Source organism: Antechinus flavipes, chromosome 2 (assembly GCF_016432865.1).
Source record: "Antechinus flavipes isolate AdamAnt ecotype Samford, QLD, Australia chromosome 2, AdamAnt_v2, whole genome shotgun sequence".
NCBI classification, from domain to species: domain Eukaryota; kingdom Metazoa; phylum Chordata; class Mammalia; order Dasyuromorphia; family Dasyuridae; genus Antechinus; species Antechinus flavipes.
In genome coordinates this window covers 540,110,883-540,127,853 of record NC_067399.1, presented here as the reverse complement: position 1 = coordinate 540,127,853, position 16,971 = coordinate 540,110,883, and the positions used below count along the sequence as shown (strand labels likewise).

The 16,971-nt window shown below is 35.4% G+C and overlaps 1 protein-coding gene and 1 non-coding gene across 3 annotated transcripts; both read right to left on the bottom strand.

Annotated features, from left to right (window-relative positions):
- Positions 1-2,502: 2,502 nt before the first annotated feature.
- On the bottom strand, positions 2,503-13,233 carry TIPIN (TIMELESS interacting protein). Of its 2 annotated transcripts, none has more exons than XM_051980814.1 (8): positions 12,977-13,233; positions 11,742-11,879; positions 11,320-11,404; positions 11,063-11,138; positions 9,775-9,897; positions 9,044-9,107; positions 5,688-5,894; positions 2,503-3,093 (listed from the first exon to the last, which is right to left on the bottom strand). In XM_051980814.1, the coding sequence occupies exons 2-8, from the start codon at positions 11,869-11,871 to the stop codon at positions 2,918-2,920; spliced, it is 861 nt and encodes a 286-aa protein (XP_051836774.1). In that variant the 5' UTR covers positions 11,872-11,879; positions 12,977-13,233; the 3' UTR covers positions 2,503-2,917. The 2 variants fall into 2 exon arrangements, with proteins under 2 accessions (XP_051836774.1, XP_051836775.1); XM_051980815.1 differs by having other exon boundaries at positions 11,742-11,876.
- On the bottom strand, positions 8,285-8,422 carry LOC127552682 (small Cajal body-specific RNA 14). The gene has a single exon (XR_007951537.1). It is a non-coding gene; the product is annotated as a small Cajal body-specific RNA 14 (non-coding RNA).
- Positions 13,234-16,971: the final 3,738 nt, after the last annotated feature.

Below are 16,971 nucleotides of genomic sequence, written 5' to 3'. Positions count from 1 at the left end.
GGAGTTTTGCCTCCGAATTTTTTCTTATGCTTTTCTTGGAATACATGATAATTTTACATGGAAGATGTTGATTATTCTAGTTAGAATAAGATAAAAACTGTTGTTTCACTTTTGGACCAAGTTTCATTGCTAGACTAACTTCCCCATGAAGCACCTGTTCTATTATTTATAGAGTAGCTTGGCAAACAGCATTTAAATTGAAATCTCTTTATCTTTTGTGTCATAGACACTTGTGGCAGTCTGGCAAAGCCCATGGACTCCTCAGAATAATCCATAGGGGTTCACAGAGAAAACCAGTTATATTGAAATTTTCTAACTCCATCTATCCATCCACCTATATCTACTGATGTTTTTTAAACTAATTCATGGACCCCACATAAAGAACCTTTTTGGGTTGAATGATTTGCTTTGGACCATAGTGTGAATCAGGATTAGGACAGAATTCAGATCTTCCTGACTTAGAGGCTAACTTTTTTTTTTCCTATTAAACCATTAGCTACCTCTCAAATACTTTTTGCATATACAAATTAATTATTTTTATTACTCACTTGAATTTGCATTGAGTACAGATGAGTCTTTATAAAAACATATAGAAAATGATAGCTCTAAAGCCAGATTATCATTATTTAGAATCTTGTCAATATCAGTTTCCTTTGTCCTGACTCACTACCCCTCTCATTATTTTTATAAATCTTCTAAAAAGATTTTCTTAGGAGCAGAAAGAATAAAATCTAATCTTTTGTACAAGAATAGTAAATTTTTAGTACTCTAGACAAATGGGGCTCAAAATCGATGAAAAGAACTTTTTGGGAACTTTATATGTAAGTATCAAATATTATATGTGGGTTGGTTGCTACTACATTTGTTATTTCAACAAATACTCAAAACACTGGAGGACACAATAAAACATTAGATGCTCTCTTGGAGTTTAGAGAGATATTCATAAATAACTTATCTATAACTTAACTTGGATTCAGACTATTCATCATGAGGGATATTTTAGAACACAAAATGTTTCTAAACTGAATCTAGTCGCCATCTGGGAATCATGTGAACTCGGTTTATACCTTACAAGATAATACATTTAACCAGAATTTAGAAGTGAACAAATTCACAGCATTACATACTCAAGTTCATAGAAGGGATTTTTAAAAGGGGCAACACTAGGTGGTGCACTGGTTAGAGTATTAGGCTTGGAGTCAGAAAGACCTGAATTACTGAATTCAAAACTGAGAAGCTATGTGATCCTGACTAAGGTACCTTACCCTGTTTGCCTCAGTTTTCTCATCTGTAAAACAGTTTGACTCATTTTATTAGTGAGAAACTTAAGACTAAGAAGTTGACTTACCCAAAGTCAAGTAAGTAATAACATTACTAGAATTCATCCATGACCACGTCCTTTTGATTCCAAATCCAGCACTTTAGTCTGAATCATTCTCTCAATACACACACATTCCAGGGTTTAATCTAATCCAAATGTCCTCCAAAAGAAATAAAGGGGAAACCCAGAAACCCAGGGCACATTATCCAGACCCTTGAGATATAACATCCTTCAAAAGAACCAGTTTTGCATATGTACCTGACAGGCTAATTAGTAGTGTGGCAAATCTGGAAGAAATGGGTTCAAGCCCTAAATTAAAAACTACTAACTAGATTGACTTGAGCAAATAACTTCACAGCCTCTTAAGACTAGAAACTGCAGAAATGATGGAGCTTCCTGAAATGATGAGATCACAGGCTCCAGATTGGGAATGACTAGGTAGAAACTAGCAACTGCTACAGGTATCACAGGAAGGAAACTGGTTCTAAGACATATATTTCTGCCAACTTCTCATTTATTCTTAGAAATAAGCTCCTTTCTCTTTTCCTATATTAGAATATTTAGATGGAATGACCTGGGGCCTCAAGAGAGAAATTGTCAAATGAATGGGCCCCACTATATTAAAATATGAAAATGAAATGGTTATTCCCCTCATGCATTAGAAATTACAAAGAACAGCTCCTTGGCTAAGAAATGCTGAGAAAGTAAAGTTTACCCCCAAATTAGAGGTTAACAAAGTAGGTTCTACATGATGCCTAGGGGCTAGGCTCATAACAAAAAGACAGAAATGAAATGGCTGTTGATGGCAAAGAGGGATCAGGTGCTTAGGGAAATAAAAAGATAGAAATTGGTTGAAGGACTAAGAGACTACAGGAATGTTTTAAAAAATAATAATCTAATTGTAGCTGGACAACAATTTGAGAATTCTAAATCTTGAAGATATACATTGGCTGAAGTAAGCCTAAGCTTATCAGCTAATAAGATTTAATTCACTGACAATGTTACTATATAATCTCTGAAGACAAATCTTAAATTTGGATGCCATGCAGTACTGTTTCATCTTTGTCACACATGCTATGTGACCATTTAAATGTTGAGAATCTCATCAAAAGTATAAGAAAATCACCAATATATGCAAACTAATGTAAAGAATTATTTTTTACATTCATTAAAATGTCACGTCTTCTGTAAAAGAACTTTATTCACTTGTTTTACAAAAAAATAAAGTGTATAATTATTCTTATATCTTAAAATATTAAGCACTTTTCATTAAAACATAGGACCTTTAAATTATATGCTAACAAAAGATCTATTTATATAAAAAGACAAGTAGAAGAAGCTATAAAGCCTATGACAATTTAGACTAATTTAAATAAATAGGACAAATATAAACAAGTGGGCCAGATCTTGAAAAGACTTCTAATAAAGTTAAACACTTACATTGTTTTTACCCACTATGGAAAAAACACAACAAATCTCTGTGTGTTAAATTGGAGGATAAGCAGATAAGCAGCTATTACTAAGATGAATGAGGCAAACAACTGTTGACATTTAAATGCCTTGAAAAGATTAGTTGGCTAATTATTGTTGCATATTTTAAATGGCTTCATTTACTCCTGAGTTCTGGAAGTCATCATCTATATCTGCAGAATTGGCAGTACTGTCCGAGATTTCTGGATTTTCTTCATTGAACTCATTTAAATTCTCTTCTTGAATATCACTTGTACTATTCTTTTCAGATGCCTGTGTCTGGGGCACAATAACTGACAAATCTGGAAAAAAAAAGTGTCATTATCCACTCATTTTAACCTAGTTATTTTACTTTAAAAATGCATACAAGATATAGTGGCCAGAAACTGGAAACTGAGTAGATGCCCATCAATTGGAGAATGGCTGAATAAATTGTGGTGTATGAATATTATGGAATATTATTGTTCAGTAAGAAATGACCAACAGGATAACTTCAGAAATGCCTGGAGAGACTTACATGAACTGATGCTGAGTGAAACGAGCAGGGCCAGGAGATCGTTATATACTTCAACAATACTATATAATGACCAATTTTAATAGACCTGGCCATCTTCAGCAACGAGATGAACCAAATCAGTTCAAATGGAGCAATAATGAACCGAACCAGCTACGCCCAGCGAAAGAATTCTGGGAGATGACTAAGAAACCATTACATTGAATTCCCAATCCCTATATTTTTGCCTGCCTGCATTTTTGATTTCCTTCACAGGCTAATTGTACAATATTTCAGAGTCCGATTCTTTTTGTACAACAAAATAACAGTTTGGTCATGTATACTCATTGTGTATCTAATTTATATATTAATATATTTAACATCTACTGATCATCCTGCCATCTGGGGGAGGGAGTGGGGGGAAGGAGGGGAAAAATTGGAACAAGAGGTTTGGCAAAAGAGGTTTGGCAAATGTCAATGCTATAAAGTTACCCATACATATAACCTGTAAATAAAAGATTATTAAAATAAAAAAAATTTTTAAATGCATACAGGAGGTCTCAGACACTTAACACTTCCTAGCTGTGTAACCCTGAGCAAGTCACTTAACCCCAATTGCCTCAGAGAAAAAAAATAATACAAGGGCAGCTAGGTAGCACAGTGGATAGAGCACTAGTCCTTAAGTCAGGAAGACCCGAGTTCAAATCTGAACTCAGACACTTAACACTTCTCAGCTGTGTGACCCTGGGCACTCCCTAGAGGGGGACTCTATAAAATCTAACAATTGTCACTACAAACAAAATACTTCATTAATATGAAAATGGTTCCACTTAAATAAGAAGTCCCTTTAGAGTTTTGTCCTTTCTTAAGGATTTAGGGTAGAAGATATTCTAACCTCAGAACTCTTAGATTTGTTCAAAGGTGGAAAGAAGTAGTAAGTTATCAATGGAGGCCCTCAAGAGTAAGCTAAAGCCTAAGAGGCACTGAACTGAATGACTAAAAGATTCCATTCAGAGGCTATACTCAAAATCATAATAAAAAGCTTCATTTAGAATCACTATACAATGAATGATAGCACCAATTGTTATATGTATTTGATTATAAGTTAATAGTCTCTTTAAGTCTGGAAATGTTTTAAGTATATGTGTATATGTTCATGTATGTTCAGCTCTATTAAGCTGGAATAATGAATAATTATCTATCACTTTGCTGTTTTGTAATAGAAGATCAGGGATGGAGGGAGAGGAGATTCTATTTTCTATAGTTCCTTTCCCTAAAAATCACTTTTGGTATATTCATCCAGTGTAAAAAAATATTTTGCTGACATGTAAGCTGATCATTAATTGAAAAAGAGATTGAAGCAACTTCATGATTCTACCAAATGAAAAGTCATGTTGGATTCAATATATGTTCATCTCTTTTTCTCATACTGCCATGACACTGATATTTTCACTGATTGCCATAGAAACCATAGAAAGAACTCTGAATCTGGACTCAGAACATCTAGGCTTGAATCTTGGCTCTACAACTTTACCACATGATAAATGACTTTAAGTTGATTTCCTTAGCCTTTTTGAGATTGGGTGTCATTCTGGACTCCTGTGCAGTCTCTTCCAACTCTAGATCTATGATCTAAAGTATCCTTTCTCAGGTTAAAAAAAAAAAAAAAAAGACAAGAAACCAGTGAAAAAAGGCATCTAAGCCATTAAAAAAAGCAAAAACTGTACTAAATCTATACTACAGAGTGAGAATTTCATAAGTTTTTCATTCACTCATTTAATTTATACAAAATTCTAACATTAATTTAGCCTGGGGAAAAAAGAAAGCTAGAAAGAGATAGATGTAGGCATGCTGACAACTGCCAACATTAATGGCAAAAAGTGCCAACAAACAAAGGCAAAAAAAAAATAACTATTAAAATTTGAATTTAGAATTTTAACAGCACAGCAGCCTAAGGCATCAAAGCTACATTCAGTACAGTAACTGCCATTCATGAGAATAGCCCTGAGTCACCAAGAAAAAGCTAAATTGTTATGAATATATCTTTCAGGCTGTATCATATTTGTCCTTAGATCCTCAGTATCTTGTGCAGTTTAGTTCATAGATGCTTGATACATGCCTGTTCAATGAACAAAATTTTTTTAAAGATTTCCACTATAATAGCCACAACTTTAGAAAGCTTTTGTGTATGAATGATTTAAAATCCATTGCCTCCAGCCCCAAAACTGTGTTGCTTCCAAGAGTTCCAAATAGTCAAGGTTTTATTATCTTTTAAAACTGAACTTTTATCACCTTTTCTTAAGAGTTATTATTTTTGGGGGCAGAGAAATAAGTTAGGTTAAAAATATCTAACATGTCCTTGGTACCTTAGTGGCAGCACATATAACAAAATTTATAACTTACCCTTTTCTTGGGACTGAATGTTATTTAACAGTTTTGCCTGCCTCCTTTCCAAGGCTAACTGTTTATTCTTTTCAATTCTTTGCTGCTGTTCCTCTGTTAAAGTTGTATTTGATTGAGAAGCAAATATTTCTTTATCAACTGGATTTGCAAACAAGGAATCAAAGTCTGTGGTAGCTGTCTCAAATTCATTACTTTCTGCTTTATCATCTAAATTAAAAAACAAAAATAAATCCATACAAGTATACTAATTTTATTAATGAATAATTAAAGAAAAGAGTCCCTAAGAGAAAGTTAGTTAAAAAATTGACTAAAAACAGTTATTCTCCTGATTGGAATAAAATGCATTCCTAACAAGTTTTAGACTGTTTATATTAGACTTGAAGGTTTTGTAATTTCACTGGCAAAGCTACTGGCTCCCATTTACTCGTATCAAAACCATTGAGCTACCATAGCCAAAAAATTCATTACCATAAAACCATACTTATTAAGCTAAGTGAGTTTTCAGACAAATCATAAAAGACATACAGTTGACCATCACTCAGAGGCTCTGCAGCTTTCCAAGTGGCTAGCCAGAGATTTCAGCCCTCCTTCCCCAGCAAACTGTCAGCTTTCAAGAATACAAGTTAATACAAGCTCCAGGACAGTACTGAAAATAAAGGGAAGGAACAGGATTTATAAGTACTAACTCTCAAACTGCAATACAAAGTAGTAATCATTAAAACATTTCGTTGTTGTTTTAAAGAAAGAAATGTCAATGAGTATAACAAATTAAGGAAATGACATGAAATAAAATAAACACAACAGCATTATATTTGATAATCTGGGGGTTTGATTTACTGAGGGAAGGACTCACTATGCAACAAAAACTGGGAAAACTGGATAGCAATTGGGCAGAAATTAGAATTAGACCAACTTCACATTATACACCAAAATAAACATCAAATGGATACCATCATGTATGTATAAAAAGTAATATCGTAAATAAATTAAATGAGTAAGTATAAAACTACCTTTCAAAATCTGGATAGAACAGTTTATGATTAAAACAAGTGATAAGAGAAGATATACAAGATAAAATGGACAATTTTAAGTATATAACATTTTAAAGGTTTTACAGAAACAAATAGTAAAAATTAAAAGGAAAACTGGGAAGAAAAAAAAAAACAACTTTTGCAGCAAAGTTCTCACATAAAGGTCTAATATCCAAGATATGACTGACTGAACTCATTAAATGACATTCATTCTCCAACAGATAGTCAAAGGATATAAAACAACCAGTTTTTTCCAAAGGAGGAAATCTAAGTTATTAATAAGCATATGAAAAAATGTTCTAACTCACAAATTATAGAAATGCAAATTTCAAAAACTGAGGATCCTTCACCTCCTGGTAAAGAAAAAAAGGGAAAACTAAAAACTGTTGGGGAGGTAACAGAAAAACTGGTACCATTTTGACAGACCTATGAATTAGATTATTCTTTATGGAGAACAACTGTGCATAGACTTAACAGGCCTATTTCATTTAGGTCTATACTCTCCTGAAAGAGGAAAAGGATTCATATAAATAAATATAATTATTAACAATGCTTTTCAGAATAACAAATATTGGAAATTAAGAAGTATCCTCTTGTATCTCATAAGACTGATGAAATGTTGAAGCATAGTTTCAGAACAAACTAAAGCTGAGTATAATGAGCAAAAGTAGAAGAATCATTTTATAATAACATTATAGAGAAAAACGAACATGAAAGCCTTCAGAAGTCCAATCACCGAAATGATAAATCATGAGTCCAAAAGAAACACAACTTAACTTTTGTCATAGATTATGAATTTAAAAGGCAGAAAGACATAAATGTTCAGACGTGATTAATGTGATAACTTGTTTTGCTAATTTATGCAATTATGTTTTATAGCCTTCTGATGGGTTTGTTTTTTTTAATTTGCTCAAGAAGTAATAGGTGGGGCAGATTAAATTTTTAAAGATTATTTTAAAAAAATAAAGGAAAAAAAACCCGTTATCTTTATACCAAAATGAAGCATCAAAGGTCTTTTTAAACTTGAGAAATGTTAGTTGAAATTATCTACCAACTAAAAAAACATTTTAAAAAGTTTTAAAGTCAAACCTCTACACTAAAACAATTTAGCAAAAATTCTTAAATTCTAGAATCCAGATTCTCTTTATTGAAACTTCCTTTTACTAGTTCAGTAACTACTTCATATCTTATATCAGGGGTCCTCAAATTTTTTAAATAGGGGGCCAGTTCACTGTCTCTCAGACTGTTGGAGGGCCGGACTATAGTAAAAACAAAAACTTTGTTTTGTGGGTCTTTAAATAAACTTCATAGTCCTGGGTGAGGGAGATAAACATCCTCAGCTGCCACATCTGGCCCACAGGCCGTAGTTTGAGGATCCCTGCCTTATATATATGAAATCCCACTGTATGCCACATATCTTGGCAAGAAATCCAGTTTTGGTATTGTGTTAAATTGGTCTTATTGAGATTTAAAATCAACTTACTAGTGACCTTGGAGAATTCTATTTTGAGTCTTTATTTTCCACTATTTTTTATAAGCAACACAATTACTGATATTGAAAAGAAATATGTGCAGAACCATCGCACAGGAAATCTGATAGCTAGACAGATCCTGTCGGCAGGAACCACTTGTGTTGATATATGTGACTGACTATGTGGTTACAATGAGTGACTGACAAATGTAACCAATACCAAGTACAGTCACTAAGGTCTTGTTGTAGTCCTGCCATCAGAATGACCTAAGGAATGTCATTTAGCTTTCCTGGTCTTCAAGTTTTTCTCCTATAAAAGGATAAATTAGACACCCTCAAATCCCAAGTCATGATCTTACATTCAGCTCTAAGCTGAGAAAAAGGCCAAATACATCACCAATTTATTCTACTTGATCTTCCCAGAAATACTTTTTCAAGACTCAGTCACTAGCATATGAAAATCAATACTTCTTATCTTATTCTTTTACTCATTTGCTAATCATGGCTAAATCATGAGTTAACCAAGGATAAACAGTATCTATATCAATTAAAGTCTCTAAAGGGCTTTTAATATCTTCTGCAAAATGGCAATCAATTCAATCAACTCTTCAAGGAAGGACACAACAAACTGTACACAAACATTTTATGAGCTAGTTCAACACCTTCTGGATTGGCAGTATTTTACAAGGATATTTTAACATGACACCTTATTTGTTGGATTGTCACTTTTTGCTTTAAAGATATATTCGTTATTAAAAAAAAAAAAAAAAGCTCCAATCCATTAGAACATAATCTAAAAACAAAATAGGTGTATAAAAATGTATACCTCAATTGTAACTACAAGCAATACTTACCATCATTATTAATAAAATCCTCATGTATAATAGGAAGATCAAGTCGAATTCGTTTTAAGCAGGTCTGAAAGTAAGAAGGCAGTATATAATGTACTGTCACCAAAAGTGTCAATGTAGTAGAAACTACTTAAAGATGAACATCATTCGTTCTATTCAAAGTTTCAAAGAATAACATTTTATTTCTATTATTACTCGATAGAGATATTATGGATTCTTTTCTTCCCTAGTAGGCTTAGCCAATTCAAAACAGAAGTAACAATAGGAGCTCTACTGTGCATTAAAAAAAGTTTTAAAACAGTGTTTCTATAGTCTCCTGTTATGTTCTGGGATTCTTGAAGATTCTATCAGTATAGTGCAAGTTCTCACTGGTTCTATACCTATCTAAAAAAGCCTCAACTTTACACTCAGGAAAAGACTATGCTAAAAGTCTATTAGATGAATGTTACCCTAGTTAATTTTGGAGAGGCTTCTCAGAGCACTGAATATCAATTAAGTGAAGTTTGGGGCATGAAAAATTCATAAAAGGCATTAGAAGAGATTACAATTTGTATTTGTGGATGAATCCTTGAAGTTCTTAAAATAGTTCTAAAGTGCTCACAAATTATTACAGATGCCTTCTTAAACCACTTTCAGTTTAATTTAAAAAGGCCCTCATAAAATATCATTTCTTCCTTACATTAAGTCTAAGTCTACATGAGATTGAGGATACCTATGTCATAGTTAATACTCACCTGAACTTCCTTCTTATTTCCCAAATGCTCTATTCTACTAATAAAATCCTCAAATTGCAGTTTAGGGAATAGTCTATGTGCCCAGTGCTCCATGTGTCTGATTAATGTCTTCAAATCTTCAGCCTAGAACATAAAAATAAAATTGCTAAATAGAAATTCCATCTAAATATTGACTATATCAGCAGATTTCAAAATAAGGAGTATTGTCAAAGACACTGGGGTCATTTGTATTTTTCAGAGTTGAGAAAACTTTCAAAAGGAAAATAGGAAGGAGCTACTTAATCTAAAAGAGCCCAGAATATTCATTCACATAAAAGAAAATTATTTAATTGTTTCAGATAAAGATTCTAATAAGCATTAAAAAAAAAAAAACAACTGAATTTATTAGTTAAAAAGTACTTTGAATATTGTTTTATATAGGCCTGGGAAATCACTAATCACTTTTAGCAATAAGTATTCACACAAAGCTAACAATATATATATAGAGAAAGAAGATTAGGAAGCATTCAAGACTTAAGATTTTGAGAGGGAAAAAAATTTCAAAATTCTTAAGAGGAAGAGTTAAGAAACTGAAGAAACTATAACAAGAGTATTTTCATCACAAAAACTGTCAGAATAAGGGTGCTTAACTGGGGAGGGAGTGCAATGTGGTGTCATCAGATTCATGAACTTTAAAAAATATTTTGATAACTGTATGTTAATATATTTGACTTCCTCAGTAATTCTATCTTATGCATTTAAAAAAAAAAACTGAGTTTTGCTAGCATGCCAAAAAGGTCCATGACACAAAAAAGGTCTAAATCATCTTCCTAGGTTCTTTCCATATCTGTATTGTTTTCATTACTGGATTAGAATTTTCTGTTCAAACCTTCCTAGTTTCATTATGCTTTTATATGAAGTGGCATAAAGCACTTGCTGAAAAAAATTAACACACTATCACTATTAAATAATGAATAATAGTTATAATTAATTTGCAGGATTCATGTGAAGTATTTCATTTCCCACTTAATGATATTTTATAATAAGCCACAAGTCAAGAAATTAAGTTCTAACAAAGGCTAACTCCATATGACTAATTTAACCTGTATCTCAATATATAAAATGTAGATTACAACCATCTTTCTAAATAAATTGAAGGGACATGCAAAGTCTGTAAAGCATTTTAGATTTTTTAGGAAAAACTATGGGGTTGGACACAACTGTGTAGTAAAATAATGCTGTCTGAATTCCAAATGTTATTAATAATAACATAACAAAGGCAAGTATATCAAAATTGGTTATTTCTTACCTCATAGCCTTTACCTTTGAATTTTACTTTATCAAATACATGCCTTAATGCAGGAAGTCCTCTTTCTGAAATTAATCTGTAAAATCATAAATATGTGCTGTGAATATTCATGTGCATGGAAAACATGAAATTTCTTAATGAACTAAAAATCTTTTTAGATTAGGCAAGTTAAAATTTGATCAGAAAATGAAACAATGTATCCAAAACCACCCAAATAAACTCAAAGTTTAACATAATAAAAGCAAGTTAGGAAGTACCTCTGAGCATCTAACTTAGGCAAATTTCTTTTTACAGCTTTCTTTGTAGCTACAGGCATATCTCCCATCTGATCCCTCCTTGTTTCTGAATGAAGATAAGGACATTTAAGTTATTTCTGTAATTAAAATATGGAACCTGGTATTTACCAGAAGTTAGCATCTTAAAATAACAACTGCCATGTGAAATTTTCATTCATATCCATTCTACTTATCTGATAGTTTGCATATACTTTCCCTACAAAAAGAAAACATCCTATTTATTACACTGCCTTATTCTTTAGTTTTGTTGAGAGTCTACTTATACTTTGGTTTTGACTGAGATGTCACCAAATACAATTTGTTGTCAAGTAAGTATTATTAATGGTGATAATTTCTAAAGAATATGACAACTTAGGCATTATTTGGAACTATTCCTTTCTAACCTGTGGTGGGCTCATTTTCTCCAGCATCATCCCTTCCTGGAGAGGCTGGAGGTGGAAAAGGTTGAAAAGTTTCATCTTCTACCACCTCATAATCAGAAAGGTCCACCAAATTGTTCTCCTCTGGTTCCATTGTTCCTGCTGGGAAGAAAGGGAAAGGGAAATATAGTTAAAAACAGTAAAAACACTTCTTCCTAAACAGAAATTTTTCATCTGAAATCTCCTTTCCCTAATCCTTATCAGAATATTATGATTCAAGAGTAACATAAAATACTAGACTTGTTAAATCATAAGACCTGGAATAAAATTCTGCTTCTGATACTTATTTGCTGGGCATCCCTATGATAGTCACATCACTATTAGGATGTAGTCAATTCAACAATTTGTTTTGTTTGAGTATACATATTTGCAATAAGGGTTTTGTTTTTCTTTTTTTCTGGAGAGGAAAGGAAAAGAAGGCAGGTGAGTCAGAGAAGAGAGGGTCTCTGTTGAAAAACAAATTTTTTAAAAATGTTTCAACAAAGACAGTATTATTTCCAAGGTGCAGAAGGTAGGATTAAAAAAACAAGCCAGTTCTTACTTAAAGAGAGGAAAGATGCACACAGAAGATGAGACAGCAAAAGGGATGAGACCTGTGATTTCATCAATTAAATGTAGCTTCCAAGCAAACTCTATTAATGCAAGTGGCCACTTTCTCTGAAATTCATTATCTTTAGGAATTTGCTAAAGCCCTGAAAAGTGATGTGAATTGTCCAGGGTCACAGTCTACGTGGGAGTCGAAACTGTGACTCCTAATTTCTCAGCTTCCAGCTCTATGACCACTCATTCTATACTGCCTAAGAAATATGACACGAAATAACGATTATCCCTTTATGTAGCACTTCAAGAGTGGAAATAAAGGGAGGGTGGCCTGGGCCTAGTGCTGTGCGAAATGTGACAAATCACCTAATTGTGCTTCCTACCGAGGTGATCTCCCTCAAGTTACTTTTCCTCCCTGGGCCTTCGAAGCATCCTCAGAGAAAAAGAGGGACCTAATAGGATCATCGATCTGTAGTTTGCATGCCAAACTCTTCATTTCAATAAAATTCAAAATGTTCCCAGCTGTCCTTCCTAGACTGTGGGCGGAGACAGGTGTGTCCCTTAATATTCCACTCTTATAGAGATACCAGGCTGCGAGGAAAACCAAGGCACAGAAGAAGGGGGGTCACCTTGCACGCCGCCAGAGCCCGGTTTCTCACCTTGGTAGAACCCCAAGCGCAAACTCGCAGCTCTCGCCGCCCCCAGCTTCCTCACAGGCCCCCACTGCCTGCTTCGCCTGGGCCTCTCCTAGACCCCACACCAAACATCACCCGGGACCCGCCTCGTTCCCTAGAGGAATGCCAAGACCTCCTCCGCTTCAGCTCCCAACAAACTTCCCCATAGCCGGACCGCCGGCCTGCCCTTCACGGAGGATCTGTCGGAACGTAAGCAGCTAAGAATATCGGGATACCGCGCGTCTCGCGCCTAAGTTGTTCTCGCGAGAGCCTACTTAGCACAGGCGCAGAGAAGTAGGGACCCCTTAGCCCCGCCCCTAGCCTGGAACTTTGGCGCCAAATGTGAAAAGGAAGTCTTTGGTCGGTACCTCTCCCACGCCTCCCGGAAGATCCTCACCTCCTTTCAGTGACTTCACTTCCGGAGGCCTTGAGTTCTGTAGTAAATGATAGGTTTCAGGCTCTGTATTTGGGAAGACATTGAGAAACTCGGAACGTTAGGTTCGGGGTCGACATAATTCTGTTCTTCAGTAAAAGAGTTGTTTGGGGCACTGACCCATAGCCTCATGGCTAAATTGTGCCTGGCAAAGACCACCTTAGGCAGGCCTTTCTCAGACCCCCTCCCCGCCTCCAATATTCTCCCTCCTAATGCTACTTTCCATCTTTTATTTAAATATTTTCATTTGTTATATGAACTCCCTGGGAGTCCTCCCCAGTCCCAATCCCAGGGATTTTCACTGCGCTCAGCACCTTGCAGATGCTCAGTCGTGTCCCATTCTGGCATTCTGTGGACTGTACCATTCTCGGGGTTTTCTTGGCAAAGAGTGCCATGGCTTATCATCTTCTGTGACTTGCCCAGGCTCTCACAACTAGTGAATTGCCTGAAATCTCCTTTGAATCCCTTCTTCCTGACTTCAGACGCTGCTCTCTGTCCACAGGGCCACTTGGGGCTTCCTGTTGTGTTTTAATCAATGCAGGCTGACTTACTGATAACTCATCCCGCAATTTGTGACTGAAGAATTCCTCACCTGGATGAGAGACTAGTGGTCCTTCTCTTCAAACAATTGGATGTTCATTTTCAGACCACGGATTCTTCCCAGCTTGGTAGAACCATTCAGAGCTTTTGCTTTGCAGACACAGCATTCACAAGCTCAATGTCCTCGTGAAGTATGTTAAGCCCAGACTTAGGAGGACCTTGTCAATTAAGAGAAAATCAACGTATGTACTCACAAGTTTCACCAAGAATTAATGTTTTGTTGAAAAGAGGTCATTTAAAAGCATAAATAAATACAAATGAATTCAAGGTAATTTCAATGAGAAAGGGCTAACAGCTGGGCCAGGAGGTCAGGAAAGCGTGTGGAAGATAATGGATAAACTGAGCTTTGAAGAAAACCAGGGATTGTGAGAAGCAAAGTGGAGTGAGAGTTCGTTCCAGACACTGGAACAGAATATCTTTATATAATAGTAATAAATATAATTTGGCCAGAATATAGTATATGAAAGGAGAGAGTGTTTAATAATACTGGAAAACTGAAAGTAGTTTTGAAAGGGGAGGGTAACTGTTCCCTTTAAAATTATCACTCTTAGAGATTGTGTCCTCTTTTCTGATCTCAGAGACCAAGATTTCCCAGGCTCCAAGGAGTCGAAACAGAGCCCGTACTCCCAGGATAAGGGAAGCAATACTATTCAGGAGCAAATCAACTCCCATAGAAATTCTAAATTCTCATTCAATTGAGGAATCCTGGTGTGATGAGTTCGGGCTGTCCCAGCCCCCACCAAGATACCCAATATAACAGCTTCCTAGAGCTAATCTCTTTGCAGATGGCCCCCTGATTCTCTCAGCGTAAAATTCCATTTCCCTAATAGAATCACTACCACTATAGAAGTCAGTCCCTTAGCAAACTGATTTCTATCCAACAATAAACTTTCATTTTTGCAACTGTTGAGGTCTAGCTTTGGAGTACCTAAATGAAATTAGGGTTAAGGTCTAGTGGCAGGTTTGGGGTACAGATTCGGCGCAAGGAGGTCTAGTAGCGGCGCAAGTTCCCAATAAAAGCATTTATTGGCCCTGAGAGCTAGAATGATAAAAGAGGTTTATTATTAGGTGAAGATAGAGAGGAGGGCACTGGACAAAGGGTCCAGTGGACAGAGGGTCCTCACATGGTAGCCATGTTTGGAATCTCTGCAAAGAGGGGTTCCCAAGCGTGGCCTTTTTATAATAGGAGACTTAGCTTGAGGGGCTTTCGGGTGTAGCCCCAAAGTTGGCTCATATCCGGGTGGGGCTGAGAACAGGTCAGATCTTCTATTGGAATTCAAAGGGACCAGGATTTGTGAGTGAAAGGGCAATTTACATTATTAACTAGGAGAGGGTGGGAATCTAGAAAGGAATGTTTCCCGCATCACAACTAATAATTTGGAATATGTGAATTCTTTCACTTCTAAACCTGCGGCAGATTAAAGGATATTAACAGCTCTCTTATCGCCACTAACCTCTAGAGCACCAGGAATTGAGAGCATTCTGTTCTTCAATAAAAGAGTTGTTTGGGGCACTGACCCATAGCCTCATGGCTAAATTGTGCCTGGCAAAGACCACCTTAGGCAGGCCTTTCTCAGACCCCCTCCCCGCCTCCAATATTCTCCCTCCTAATGCTACTTTCCATCTTTTATTTAAATATTTTCATTTGTTATATGAACTCCCTGGAAGTCCTCCCCAGTCCCAATCCCAGGGATTTTCACTGCGCTCAGCACCTTGCAGATGCTTATTAGTCAGTCGTGTCCCATTCTGGCATTCTGTGGACTGTACCATTCTTGGGGTTTTCTTGGCAAAGAGTGCCATGGCTTATCATCTTCTGTGACTTGCCCAGGCTCTCACAACTAGTGAATTGCCTGAAATCTCCTTTGAATCCCTTCTTCCTGACTTCAGACGCTGCTCTCTGTCCACAGAGAGAGAGAGAGAGAGAGAGAGAGAGAGATGGGAAAGTACTGAGATAAAAGGGCATGCCTAATGTTTCTTGGTTAGGGAAATAACCCAGTGAGACTTGTCTTTAGGAACTTGACAGGGAAGGAGGCTGGGAAATCAATTAACAAGTTATTGCCTTCCAGGTCAGAGGTGACAAACCCCTGAGTTAAGTTGGTTATGTTATGATTGGAGAAAAGTGACAGTATTGAGGTAAAATGTAGAAAAGTTGGTAATTAATTGATTAAGTGAGGTGGAAACAAAGAAATTGAAAATGAACCTGAGGAATGATGGTCCCTTGACAGATACAAAGAAGTTAGGAAAAGGGATTGATTTTAGGTGAAAAATACTAAATTCTATTTTGAACATTTTTAGTTTGAGATGACTATAAGACATCTGGGTGGAAATGTTCAGTAGGCAGTTGGTGATGTAAGACTGAAAATGCATTTGGATATACAGATAATAATAATAATAATAGCTAACATAGTATTTTAAAGTTTCCAAAGTGCTTTATAAATATATATATATATATGTCACAGACAGAAAAATTATCTCTTTTGATATCAGAAAAATTGAATTATATACTCATAGTACTCCATTTTACGGATGAGGAAATTGAGGCTTGAGAAAATTTTAATTTTAACTGAGTGATGAGGTTAGAAGAAAGATGGAAAATAAATGAGAGGTGAAAAAATGATAATGAGTATGGATAACTTTTTCTAGAAGTTTGGCTATGAAAAGGAGGAAAAATATAGGAAGAGAGCTTCAGGAGATGATAGAAATAAGTGAAGTTACCCCTGATCAATAGAGTTATTCTATCTCACTTTGAGATTTTAAAATGTAGGGTTCAATTATACTAGAAAATGAGGTGTTATTTGCACTACATAAAAGATAACCAGGGAACTTTTTGCAACTGGAAGTGATCCACTCACAGCTTATAAAAGAAGCATAAAGAAGTATTTACATTGTGCTATCTCTTTGATAGTATCCTCCATCAATTAGATAAGATAACCAATGCCAATAGCCA

Excerpts from the sequence above, each read along its gene's own strand:
- TIPIN (XM_051980814.1), bottom strand. The coding sequence starts at position 11,871 with ATGGAACCAGAGGAGAACAATTTGGTGGACCTTTCTGATTATGAGGTG. Across the intron at positions 9,898-11,062 it reads TCAAAGGTAAAGGCTATGAG|GCTGAAGATTTGAAGACATT; the intron begins GTAAGAAATAAC and ends TTTATGTTCTAG. Across the intron at positions 5,895-9,043 it reads GGATTTTATTAATAATGATG|ATGATAAAGCAGAAAGTAAT; the intron begins GTAAGTATTGCT and ends TTTTTAATTTAG.